Source organism: Thecamonas trahens (genome assembly GCF_000142905.1).
Source record: "Thecamonas trahens ATCC 50062 unplaced genomic scaffold supercont1.16, whole genome shotgun sequence".
Classification (NCBI taxonomy): Eukaryota; order Apusomonadida; family Apusomonadidae; genus Thecamonas; species Thecamonas trahens.
The window spans coordinates 193,508-205,557 of NW_013657664.1; the positions used below are offsets into that span (position 1 = coordinate 193,508).

General features: G+C 64.3%; 6 protein-coding genes across 6 annotated transcripts; 3 read left to right on the plus strand and 3 right to left on the minus strand.

The window, feature by feature from the left end:
* Positions 1 to 169: 169 nt before the first annotated feature.
* AMSG_03961 (uncharacterized protein) lies at positions 170 to 1,898 on the plus strand (the record flags this gene model as incomplete). The annotated part of the gene is made up of 2 exons (XM_013903758.1): positions 170 to 944; positions 1,492 to 1,898. 2 exons carry the CDS (start codon positions 170 to 172, stop codon positions 1,896 to 1,898), a joined length of 1,182 nt encoding a protein of 393 aa, XP_013759212.1.
* A 171-nt stretch (positions 1,899 to 2,069) lies between these two features.
* On the plus strand, positions 2,070 to 2,954 carry AMSG_03962 (uncharacterized protein; the record flags this gene model as incomplete). Its single annotated transcript, XM_013903759.1, has 1 exon — positions 2,070 to 2,954. One exon carries the CDS (start codon positions 2,070 to 2,072, stop codon positions 2,952 to 2,954), a length of 885 nt encoding a protein of 294 aa, XP_013759213.1.
* Positions 2,955 to 2,987: 33 nt separating this feature from the next.
* Positions 2,988 to 5,605, minus strand: AMSG_03963 (uncharacterized protein; the record flags this gene model as incomplete). Its single annotated transcript, XM_013903760.1, has 2 exons — positions 2,988 to 4,397; positions 4,436 to 5,605. 2 exons carry the CDS (start codon positions 5,603 to 5,605, stop codon positions 2,988 to 2,990), a joined length of 2,580 nt encoding a protein of 859 aa, XP_013759214.1.
* Positions 5,606 to 6,527: 922 nt separating this feature from the next.
* AMSG_03964 (uncharacterized protein) lies at positions 6,528 to 7,453 on the plus strand (the record flags this gene model as incomplete). The annotated part of the gene is made up of 2 exons (XM_013903761.1): positions 6,528 to 7,185; positions 7,221 to 7,453. The coding sequence occupies 2 exons, from the start codon at positions 6,528 to 6,530 to the stop codon at positions 7,451 to 7,453; spliced, it is 891 nt and encodes a 296-aa protein (XP_013759215.1).
* An 8-nt stretch (positions 7,454 to 7,461) lies between these two features.
* On the minus strand, positions 7,462 to 9,626 carry AMSG_03965 (calmodulin mutant syncam9). Its single transcript, XM_013903762.1, has 2 exons — positions 9,404 to 9,626; positions 7,462 to 9,292 (listed from the first exon to the last, which is right to left on the minus strand). Exons 1-2 carry the CDS (start codon positions 9,602 to 9,604, stop codon positions 7,484 to 7,486), a joined length of 2,010 nt encoding a protein of 669 aa, XP_013759216.1. The 5' UTR covers positions 9,605 to 9,626; the 3' UTR covers positions 7,462 to 7,483.
* Positions 9,627 to 9,777: 151 nt separating this feature from the next.
* Positions 9,778 to 11,748, minus strand: AMSG_03966 (uncharacterized protein; the record flags this gene model as incomplete). The annotated part of the gene is made up of 3 exons (XM_013903763.1): positions 11,642 to 11,748; positions 10,430 to 11,400; positions 9,778 to 10,389 (listed from the first exon to the last, which is right to left on the minus strand). The coding sequence occupies exons 1-3, from the start codon at positions 11,643 to 11,645 to the stop codon at positions 9,778 to 9,780; spliced, it is 1,587 nt and encodes a 528-aa protein (XP_013759217.1). The 5' UTR covers positions 11,646 to 11,748.
* Between the last annotated feature and the right edge of the window lie 302 nt (positions 11,749 to 12,050).

Below are 12,050 nucleotides of genomic sequence, written 5' to 3' on the forward strand. Positions count from 1 at the left end.
TGTTTTGCGACTGCCACTGCTTTTGACGTAAGCCACACAACTCGGGCGAAAAGCGGCGTTTCACGATGCCGTTGCCGGCTCCGCACGTGCACGATCGCCAGATTGTCAAACCATTTGCATGACAGACGAGTCATTGGCTATCGGTCACATTGCACTTGGTTGCGACTGCATGTCGGCCACATCGGCGCAGCACTACAGCCAGCGGACGACGCAGCTGCTGAGCCACGCAGCGACGCTTGGCGTGAGCGTACCGCGGACCGAGGGTGCTTTCTCGTCGGTCTTGTCCTCGTGGGCGGTCGACGCCACCAGCGCCGTGGGTGGGCAGCGGCTGCGGGCGTCGGACCTGCGTACGCTGCCGTCGCCAACCCACTCCCCCGGCTACTCTGTGGCACAGGCACGGTCGCTGCGGGCGACTCGCGAAGCTAGCCAGCGCGAGCTTGAGCGCGGGGCCACCGTGGCTCTGGCCCGGTCGCGGCTGCTGCGGTCACGGTCGCGGTCGCCGACCCGAACCACTGTCGGCTACGGCTCGCTCCTATCGCACCAGCGGACGCGGACGCTTTCGCCTGTCCGCGGCGCACATCCAGCCGGATCGGGGCTGACGGCGCCGCTTCCTGCTGCCGCCTTCCGCTATTCGAGTGCGTCCTCACCGTCGCGGCGCTCGCCGGCTCCCGCCCTGCCGCCGCGACCAAGCTCGACGCTCCCACCATCGCCAGACCGTGTTGTTGACTCGCTCACCCGCATCATTTCCGAGCAGCGCCACATCATTTCACAGCAAGAACAGGAGCTCGTTGCATTGCGGCGGCTTGTTCGTGAGCATGGTATCTCGGTCATCCCGACTGTGATCGCAGGGACTGACCGCCCAGCCAACTCTATTGTTGACTTGCCTGTTGACGACCTAGTGGACGAGCTTGCTCCTGTCCCGATCGTTGCCCCTGTTGCCATCAGTGATGACCCGCCTGTCGCGACCACACCCACTTCCTCCTCGACCATCGCCCCAGCTGACGAGCCGCCCACCGCAACGACTCCCACTCCCAATCCTCCAACCATCGCCCGGCTGAAGACCCACCCACCGCATCGACTCCCACTCCCTCCTCGACCATCGCCCCAGCTGATGACCCGCCTGTCGCGACCACTCCCACTTCCTCCTCGACCATCGCCCCGGCTGACGAGCCGCCCACCGCAACGACTCCCACTCCCTCCTCGACCATCGCCCCAGCTGACGAGCCACCCGCCGCAACGACTCCCACTCCTCCAACCATCGCCCCGGCTGAAGACCCACCCACCGCAACGACTCCCACTCCCAATCCTCCAACCATCGCCCCGGCTGAAGACCCACCCACCGCAACGACTCCCACTCCCTCCTCGACCATCGCCCCAGCTGACGAGCCGCCCACCGCAACGACTCCCACTCCTCCAACCATGCCCCAGCTGACGAGCCGCCCGCTGCGACCACTCCCTCGACCCCTGACGACGAACCTCCCTCCCCTCCAGCCATCGGCACAGCCCCCTCAATTGACGCCGCCTTTGCCTCCATTCCAGTCCACGATGACGGCTACATCTCCCCGGCCACTCTTCAAACCGTTCTCGTCAACGCCCTCGGCTACCGTGCCGGTGACGCCGAGGTCGAAGCCGACGAGCTCACCGCCGACGGCCTAACACGCACTGACCTGCAAGACATGCTCGCTTGCGTCTTTGAGGACGACTTCGCCAAGCTCACCGCACTCGCCTCCATCGACTGGGCTGCTGCCGCCGCCGACCGCGCCGCTGCCAAGACTGACATCGAGATTCATCTCGTCACCGCCGACGGCACAGTCCTTGAGGGCGAGTCGGTCATGAACCGCCCGCCGCCGCCGGCTGTTCCGCCGCCGCCGCTCGACGACACTCATCTCCACCTCTGAGCCAGCCGCCTTTCCTCCGCCGCCGCTGCAATGAAACCACGCTTGACACCCACACTCCTGGTGCTTGCGCTTGTGCTCGTCCTCGCCACTGCCGCCACTGCCGCGCCGCAAGCCGCCTGCGACAGCGCCTACTGCAACACGTGTGTGGCCGACGGCGCCTGCGGCTGGTGCATGAACCGCGGCGAGTGCTTCCCTGCCACCAACGCCACGGTCCTCGAATGCGCCGCAGACCAGTGGCGCGCGCCGGGCTCCACAGCCTGTCTCCCTGCTCTATGCTCGCTCTCGCTGCTCGACACAGTCGGCTATGCCGCTGTCGCTCTCGCCGGCATCCTTGCCATCGCCCTCGGCTACCGCCTCTTCCGTCTCGCCTTTACCCTCCTTGCCCTCGCTCTCGGCGGCCTGACCTGGCTCGCTCTCATCCAGTACGCGCCGCACCTCTCGCTCGCCGCCCGCATCGCCTCCTCCTCGATCGCCGCTCTTCTCGCCCTCCTCATCCTGCACTCGGCCCTCCGCGCCGGCATCTTTGCCGTCGGTGCCTGCGCCGGCATCGTCCTCATGGGCGTCGTCCTCTCCATTCCAGCCGCAGGTAGCCAGCTTGTTGCGCACACCTCGCCGCTTGTCCGCCTCGTCATTGTCGCCGCCGTTGCCTTTGCCACCGGCGTTGTCGCCCTCATGGCTGAGCGCATGGTCCTCATCCTCGCCACCTCGTGGGTTGGCTCGTTCGCTTTCTTTGTCGCCTTTGACGTCTTCCTCGCCGCCGCTGGTATCGGCTGTGGCTCGCACCTGGCCCTCTCGCGCTGGCAGTCGGGATACTTTCGCGCCGCCGTCGGCCGCGTCCTCGTCTCGCTCCAGATCTACGCCTACTCGCCACCGCCTCAGCCGGCGGCTACCCTCTCATTCTTTGCTCTCCTCGCCGCTTTTGTCGTCACCACCGCATGTGGCGTCGCCGTTCAGACAACGTGGACCATTGGCTCCTTTCACCACCGCCACCGGCACTCTTCCTCCCCGCAGCCTCTGGTCCTCTCGGTCACGTCTCCGCTCCTACAGCAGCCTTGACTTCTCTACTCCCCAGCGGTCAAGATCGGATCTTTACCACTTGCGGGCCTGCACTGGCGCAGGTCGCACACGCTGGCCCACCCACTCGTCCAGCTTAAAGCTAGTGATCCGCCGCACCAACGCCGCAGACTTGCCGCCGCCTTCGCCCACAGACAGCCGCCTGCCAGTCAATGCCCCGACAGTCTTGCGCCGTTCGAGGAAAGGGGTTCTTGAGCTGCTTGCCACGGTAGGGTTGCCCGACCGGATGTTAAGCTCCTGGAAGCACTCCAGACAGAGCGCTCGCTGCCGCTCCTTGTGCGCAACGAACTCGTCCACCAACGGCTGTGCACACGCATCGCAACGGTACTGCGACAGCGAGTGGAAGCATTCGGAACACGTCGGCACTGTCCCGTCCTTCAGCAAATGCGCCCGCCCGGAGAGACACACCCGGCAGACGGACGAGCACTCAGAGTGCCACGGGCTCTGGCCCACGTACACTTTGCCGATGTGACTTCCCACCGCAGAGTGGCACCCAGGGCACTCGAGCGACGGCTCGGTGTAAGCCTGCGAGACCACAGTCTGCCGCACCGCGTACCCGACAAGCGCCATCGCCCCATTGCGCTCCGCTGAGAGCTGCATCGCAGCCTGCACACCTTCTTCCGCCGACATGCCCTCAATCCCGCGCCCCACTTGTTCCAGCCCGCCCGAGCTGTACACCATCACCGTCACCGAACCGTATACCACATGCGGCCCCACAGCAATGCCCACATGGGTCATGCGCGAGTTAAACAGCGCCTTGCGCCGGTGCCGAGTTCGAAGTCCGTCGTCCACTGCCATCTGCACCACCGCATCGCGCGCAGAGCTCCACCCCTTGTATACAAACGTCTCCAGCACCGCAAGCTCACACGCCTCGCCATCTTGCTCAAGCATGACAGGGGCCTTTGCTGCCTGAGACGGCGCCCGCCATGGCCTGCCAGCCTCAAACATCGATGCTGCCACGCCGCCTGCTACGAGCGCTGCGCATACTCGCTCGTGCAGGCCACGCCCGTCCGAGCCCTCCGAACCAGTCATGCCCTTGCTGCCGATATCAGACGCGTGCATCGCCGCCACAAGACACAGCACCGGCGAGAGCGCCAGCGGCTCCAGTGCCGCTTGCTGCCTTGTAAAGGCAATCGCGTCGTCCTGTCCGGCGCGTCCTTCCATGGTCATGATGCCCATCGGCACGCCCGGCACCCACAGGACACCGTTCTTAAAGTACTGCAGCCGCTCCTCCAGCGCATCGGCGAGCCCACCTGGGTCCGCCCGCACCTCGTTCATCGCCGCAAGTAACTCGCGCGCCGGCGACTCGTCCGCAAGTGACGCCAGCAGCGCTTCGCTAGCACTCCGTGCCTTGGCCTCGCGCTCCTCCACCTTTTCCCACGTCAGTGGTTCCGGGACCACAAACCGAAACTTGTCCTTTTTCCGCTCGCGCGCTTTTGCGCTCGCTTCTGACTCATCCGCACCTTGAAACCACGGAACGAGGCCTGGATGAGTGTCGCCGCAGAAATCTCAGCCTCGCTCGCAGACCACTGGAATCCGCGCCGCCTCCCCGACCACGATGACATCGACCGCGACCGCGACCGTCCTGTGTGCACAGACGACGTCATATCAATCGAACCGGCCGACGAGCCGAGCACATGCTTCCGCAGCGAGTAGCTCGACAGTGAGACCCGCCGCGACGCAACCCATTCGCACTGGTTCTCCCCGCCATCTGACGCCTTGGACAGAACCATTGATAGCGCTTGCTTTTCGCCGTCCCTAACAGCATTCTTCGCCACGCCATCCACCGTCTTGTGTGAAGCTTCTAGCGCTGCACGGTCCAGCACTTCAAACTCGCCGCGGCCAAGCTTGTCGAAAAACTCGATCATCGGTCCAAAGTCTGGATACGGGTTGGCTTGTGGCTCTACAACAATGTCCGAAATCGCAGTCTCGGACGAAACCTCCGAGAGCCACGAGCCGAGCGATGACACAGATCCGTCGTCGGAGCGCCCGTCAAGGGAAGAAACAACCACGGCCGGGCTGACAGACAACTCATCAAGCCCCGCAAGCATACTTTCCGACAAAACAGACGACGACGACTCTGACCACACAATCGTCGTGTTCGATCCATGCGACGACAGACCCACCTCGTCGCCGTCGCACTGCGGAAGCGCGCCGGCTGATGGTACACGGACTACGGCCGCTCTGGGCGCAACAGCCACGCCCACCGCAGCGGTAGGTGACGACTCGCCCGAGCCGATGAGCACGAGCTGCGGTGAATGCGACCGCGACCGCGAACGGCTCGAAACTGTCGCTTCAAGCTGGTCGGCCTCGTCAACTGCTGCCTCCATCTGATCCGTAGTCGCAAGCACCAGCGGCGGCGCCGCCATCGGCGATAGCGTCCGAATCCGCCGCGCCCGGTTGGCCTCGATCCGCGCCGGATCAAATGGTGAGCGAGGCGTGAGGGGCGATCCGGTCACCTTGGGCGGCGTCACCGGCCTTTGCCGCCACACAGGCGATGTAGACCTCTGCTGCGCTGCCTCGCTCATTGCCAGCCGCGACGCCACGTCCGGAAACTCTGGAAGACCCGAAAGCGGGTCCGGCGACGCCCGTCGCGGTGCCAGTGTCGAGAATGGCGAGTCCCAGATCTGCATCGTCCCGCCATCGCCGCTCGCCTTGTTCACCGTTGACTCTCGTCCACTTGCCGGCTGGTGCGTGCTCCGCTCGGCTGCCCGCCGCGACGGAATGACCACAGGCGCAGACAGTGCCACCGCGTCGAGCGCCACCGCCTGGACCGGCCCTGTACGCGGCGGGCGCCATAGCGTCCCTCCCGGTTGCTCGTTCTGGAGCCTCACCACGCTAGGGAAACGCCGATGATGCGACGGCTGCCTCACCTCACCCCATCCGCTGCGTCCGCCGCGGCCCGGCTGCCGCGCCCGCCGCCGCGGCTCATAGCTCCGCGTCCTCCGATGCTGCCGACGCGGCGGCAACGGCGACCGGCTCCCCTTGCCTGCCTCAAACAGCGCACTCCTCACACTTGGATGGTCCAGTGCCGTAGGCGAAGGGAAGACAAGCGCAGGGAGCTTGCGGCTCCGTCCGCCAGGCCGCCGGCGAAGTCCAGCCTCGCCCGTTCCGGCCACCACCACGTATGGCGACACACGTCCGCGGCGTCTGCACCCTCTCGCCCCAACAGCCCCCCGGCATGCATGAGTACCATCCGGGTGCACAAACCGTGCCCCTCACCTCCTCAATCTCCTTCGGCTCGTTGGTGGAACTCACAATGAAGAACGTTGCATGTCGTCTGCGACAAGCGTTACCACCGTTTGGCCACCGTTGCCGCCTTCCCAGCGCTCCACCCCCACCCGTCCGTCCGCTGCACCCTTATGGGAAAATATTTTGCACCGTCTGCCTTTCACGTGGGCGCCCGAGGCGTCGGCTGGCGGCCGGCTGGCGCCGCCCACGTGCGCCTCTGCATCAGCGCCGCCCCTTGCTGTCGCGGCTGTGGCCGCCTCCCAGGCTTGCCTTCGCCCACCCCTCTCCGTGTCACCGCCACCTCCACTTTGCGCAGGCATTACGATGATGCAACGCACCACGCTGCACAAGGTTGCGGCGTACGGAACCATTGCCACCACGCTTGTGACCATCTTTACGTGCGTAGTCATCTCGTCGGCAACCGACTCGTGGTACGGCGGCCTAACCGTGCCGTACATCTCCGATACTGGCCGCGAGAAGCCTGAGACGTACTTGTTTGCCATCGGCATGTCTACGGCGGCACTCCTTGCCGGTGTTGTCGCCACAACCGAGGCCAGCTACCTCCGCGCCCATCTCGGTGCCCTCAAACTGCCCGCAGACTCGGGCAAGCTCCCGGTCCGCTTTGGTTGGCTCGGCGCCTCGCCCGTCGTGCTCAGCCGGATGGCGACCGTGGCGTGGATCAACCATCTCCTTGCCGTTCCGTTTGGCATCATTGTCGGCACCGTCTCTACCCGCGTCTCCATCGGCCTCCACGTCCTCGGCGCTGCCGGTTTCTTCCTCTTTACCATGATCGCCACCGTCCTCAACACCATTGTCGTCGGGCAAGCACTCTCTGGCGGCGCTGTCTGGCTCTCACTCTCGTTCAAGCTGAAGCGGGTCCTTGTCTCCATGGCTTGCGTCACCGTCATCCTCTACCAGGGCGTTGGCCGCGTCGTCGCTTGCGACGCGCCCGACAACGACGGCGTCTACGACTACCGCGAGTGTGTCGCCGGCCACCATCTGCGGACCATCACCCAGCACGCATCGGTCTACCTTTTCTCACCATTGTCGCCACCTATGCTCTCGACATCTTTGACGCTGCCCTCCATCGCTCGCCGTCTGTCTCGGATGGCGAAGCCGCACTGGCCGACGCGCACCACGCAGGCTCGGGCTCGGACTCGGGCTCGGACTCGGGCTCCGGCTCGGGCTCGCCTACCGTCACTGGCACTGACACTGGCACCGGCTCGGCCTCGCGCTCGACCGCAAGCTAGTGTGCTTTCCCCCTTTTTGCGCTATCTCACTTATTGCATCATGGTCCGCATCAGTGCGCCCAACTCTTCCAAATCAATCTCACCGTCACCGTCCTCATCGATGTCGCGGAGCAGCTCCTCGACCTCTGTGTAGGAGAATGCTTCGCCGTTGCCGAGAGAGTTGAGCGCCTCGCGCAGCTCGGTGAGCGAGATGGAACCGTCGCCGTCGGCGTCCAGCATGTTAAACATGAGCTTAACAGAGAGCTCAGAGTCCATGACCTTGACCGCCTCGTACGCCGAGAGAAGCTCCACGTACTCGTCGCAATCGAGCTCCATGTCGCCGTCGTCATCAACCGCAGCCACCATGGCCCGTAGAATCTGCGCATCAATGGGCGTCCCAAGCTTGGTCATCAACCTTCCCAGCTCGTCGATGTCGAGGCAGCCTGAGCCGTCCTCGTCAAAGAGCTCGAACATCTCACGCAGCTCGGCCTCGCGGTCGTCTGACAGGTGGTGGTGTGCAACAATCGACTCCAGAATGACCCGCGACTCCCCGTCAAGCGAGCGCTGCGAGAGCGAAGCATGCGTCGTTGGACTATCACCATTGATGGTCAGCGTGCCGGCGCCCTCGGACCGCTCACGTCGCTCACGGTGGACTTGTGTAAAGGCGATGACATGGAGCATGCGGATGGCACGCAGAGCCTTGGCGGTCTTCAGCGACCGCACCACATCCTTGATGATTGGCTCGCGCTTGAGCATCTCGATGTTGCACACTTCGACGTATCGCGCAATAATAACAGGCATGAGCCAGAGGAGTGCAAGCAGAATCGGGACGTAGCCCGCAGCAAGGAGCGTGACCTTGACAGCGGTTTCCACCTCGAGGTTGAGGATGACCGGTGAGATGTAGATGGACATGACGGCGATGTAGAGCGCGATGAACAGCAGTGAGAACTGGATAATGACGTACAGCGCCCGTGGGCCGTGCCGATCGAGCCAAAACAGCCGCTCGTGCTTATTGGGTGGCTCGCCCAGAATGAGACGCCCCAGCCAGCTCCGCTGCTTCAGTGGCTGGAGCACAAACGTCGGCTGGGCCGCATTCTGCAGCGCCACCAACGGATCTGTCTCGCTCGAGTCGAGTGAGACACCCGGCGCAGGCTTGGGCGTCAGCATCGAGTGCACTTTGTTGAGCTTGGCCTTGACGAAGAGGAGAAAGACGAAGAGCAAGAAGGCGACGCCGATGACGCCGCCCACAATCGCCTCATCGGCGAGCGCAAAGTAAAAGTAGAAGCAGACAAAGAGGACCTCGAGCGCGAGCCACGTGGTGAGCTGGACCTCGACAATCTCGCCGAGCTCCTCACCGAGAACAATCGCCAAGTACTGCGCAAAGTCAAAGTCGTCGCCGCACGAGTCGTGCTGCTTCACAAACTGCGCTCGAAGCAGCATGTACTCGAGCTTCTCGCGGACCGACGACTTCATCGACAGCATGTACATCCCGCAGTCCCAGTTCGAGTCCGAGTGGACGTGCGAGACCCAGTCGTGGGCCACCTCCTCCATCTCGCTCAGCTCGTCCGTCCCAAGCTCCAGCTGCCGCCATTTGCGCATGATACGCTTACCAATGAGTACCAGAAGAACAACCTCGCAGATGAACATGACCATCACTGCAAAGATGAGCATGTGCGTCGTCTCTACCGCCTCGGGCAGCGTTGAGTTGTCGGCAAACTGTGAGCACGAGAGCCGCGACAGCCACCCAGTCCGTTGGATGATGAACGTCATGAGGCCGAGGAAGCCTAAAACCGTCAGCTCTCCCCACATCGAGTCTAGAATCGGCTGCATCGGGCCTTCCACAAGCTCCTCCAGCTTGTCCTGTCCACCGCAGGCCAGAGACCCAACCCGGGCCACGTGCTTATGAGTCTGCGCGCCCCGCGACTATCTCCCCCTCTCTCTCCCCCCTCCCCTCTCTCCCCCCACACCTACCTTGGCCAGCTCAAAGCAAATGGTGGTAGCAATGAGCGTGGACAGGATGAGCAGGACTGCCAGCCGCTTGCGGTCACTCATGTTTGTGATGACTCGCTCCTCCTCCTCCGGACTGCACTCGACGTCGTCGGCCAGGGCAGGCACCGCAAGGGCCCATGCCACCAGAACGAGGGCGAGAGTACTGCGCACCCAACGCTTCATAACGCTGTGTACTTGTAGCCCTCCTTCTCAACGGTACAAGCAAGAGACAGATGCCAGCGCGGCGCGGCGCAGCCCTTGTCATGCGCTGAACCTCTTGCCTCAGTGGTCACGTGGGATCGCAGCTGCCCAGCGGCGATTGATGCGATAGAGAGCGGGTGAGCTCCCCCATGTGTTCAATACGGGACCATCCACTCAACCCAAGTGTCTAGGGTCTGCTGCGAGTTGCAGGCAAAGTGGTATGTCGAACCGCCTGCATTGATCTCGAGGGCAAAAGCCAAGTCGAGGTGCGAGATGCGGGTAAAGACAATCGAGGCGAGCGGCCAGGCGTGCTTCGGTGACCAGTCCTTGCGCTTTTTGCAGCAGATGAGGAAGTTGTCGTAGATGGCGAACCAGAGCTCCTTCCACTTGGTCTTCTTGGCCGGCTTGAGCAGCGCCAGACCGTAGACCGAGGTGTCGGTCACCGTCGGGTCCTTGTTCTCCGGGAAGAACCCGTAGTCGGGGCCAAAGAGGAAGAGCTCGATGCCCGCCCGCTCCGCCTTTTTCTTCATCCGCTCTGGCACGGTGAGCCCCGAGTTCAGTTCGTTGCCGGCAATGGTGACGCCTCCGACTGTCCCGACTCCTCCGCTGACCGACGACGTCGAGCGCGGCGCCACTGGTGGCGGCACGTCATCGTCCGAGTCGGACAGGTTGGAGAGGTCGATGCCGGCCGACGCCAAATTCGAGATGAGCGCATCGACGTTGATGGTGTCGCGCTTCGATGGCGTCACAGCCTGCTGCCATGCCGGCTGCGGCAAGCCGCCGCCAGCCCTACGTGCCTCAAACGACTGCGGCGGACCATTGCGCGGCGGCATCCGAGGCGGGCCCTTTGCCACCGGCGGCGGCGGCGGGGCCTTTGCCACCGGCGGCGGCGGCGGCGCCCTTTGCCACCGGCGGCGGCGGCGGGGCCTTTGCAAGTGGTGGCGGCGGCGGGGCCTTTGCAAGTGGTGGCGGCGGCGGGGCCATGCTTGCGGGACTCGGCATCGGGCGATCCCGCGGGTTGAAGCCGCCCCGGCCAGGCGGCCCCCGCCCCGGCGGCCCACGGCCGGGCGGCCCACCAGAATGCAACGACGAAGACCGTCCGCTGGCACCGCTGGATCGATTCCATGACTGTGAAGGCGACGCTGCCGCAGGTGTAGGCGGGGCAGCCACGGTCGTTGCCCTTGGGGGCGCCCCGCGCGGCTGCGACGGCGCTGCATTCTTGGACGGCACAGGCGCGCCAGTCGCCGCCCGTGCCGCCATGTTTGGCCGCCACGAGCCGGCAACCTTGAACACAGGCTCGTCAAGTTCAAGCACAGGCCCGGTGGTAAAGACCTTAGACATGCGGTTGAACCGCGGGTTGCGCCCGCCGCCGCCGCCGCCGCCGCCGGTTGCAGTCGAGGCCGGCGGCTTGTCGGTGTACTTTTTGCCGCACGAGTGGCAGAACTTGGCCTTGGCAGACTTGGGCTTGGCTCCGCACCATCCGCAGTCGGCGATAGCGCCGCCGCCACTGCTGCCGCCGCTCCCGCCCACAGGCGCCGCCGGGGTGAAGTTACGCCCGCCCGCTCGTCCAACGCCGCCCCTTCCGCCGCGACTCCCGCCGGCCGGGTTCTCGCGCACAAACTGAACCGGAAAGAGCCCGACCCATCCATCGAGCTCGCCTTCCCACCACTCGGCATTGCTGGTGTCCCGCAGTGTGATGATGGCCCCCGCTGAAAACGGCAGCTCGTCGGGCTCACCACCCTCAAAGTCGTACAACGCCGTCGCCGTCCGCACAGCACCTACCACCACCACACATCCCATCCCATTCCATGCCATTCGCCATACCACCACCAACCAACACACATGCAAGCCAGCCCAGAGGTGAGTCTCTCCCTCTCTTCCATCCCCCTCTTCCTCCCCACCCCCCTGTTCTCCTGCCTCACCTTTGCATGTGGCGCCCAGGCGTTCGCCGAACCCCCGCTCTCTCGCCGCCCCCCTCCCTCCCCCCCCTCCTCCCCCCCTCTTCCCCCCGGTGCGTACTCATGTTGAATGTGGTACTGTCGTGGGTTGGCTCTCTTTGCTACCTATTCTGCTGGCTGCTGCCTCTGGCTCTGCACACACCCTATGCTCTGCCCGTCCCTCGACAAGTGGTGCGCTCTAACACGCTCGCCATGGCGACGGCGAACACGCTCGCACCCGAGTCCTAGTATTACAGCTGGACACACGTGCGACTGGCATGGATGGCCTGAGCACACACATACGCACACATACATGCACGTTTGCATTCGCCTTTGCACTCCCACTCGCCTGCAGCTGCACTATGTACAACGGACGATGAATCGTGTGCGATGGACAGCAGCCGGCAAGCCCATCTGGAAACAGCATCCGTCCGCCGTTCGATCAATCTCCCTCACAAGCGCCATGCCTTGGCAACCGATGCACATAGCTA

What these genes read in the sequence shown, in the direction of transcription:
- AMSG_03965 (XM_013903762.1), bottom strand. Translation starts at nt 9,604, where the DNA reads ATGAAGCGTTGGGTGCGCAGTACTCTCGCCCTCGTTCTGGTGGCATGG. An exon ending in TTTGCTTTGAGCTGGCCAAG is followed by an intron (nt 9,293 to 9,403) that starts GTAGGTGTGGGG and finishes TGCGGTGGACAG; the next exon opens with GACAAGCTGGAGGAGCTTGT.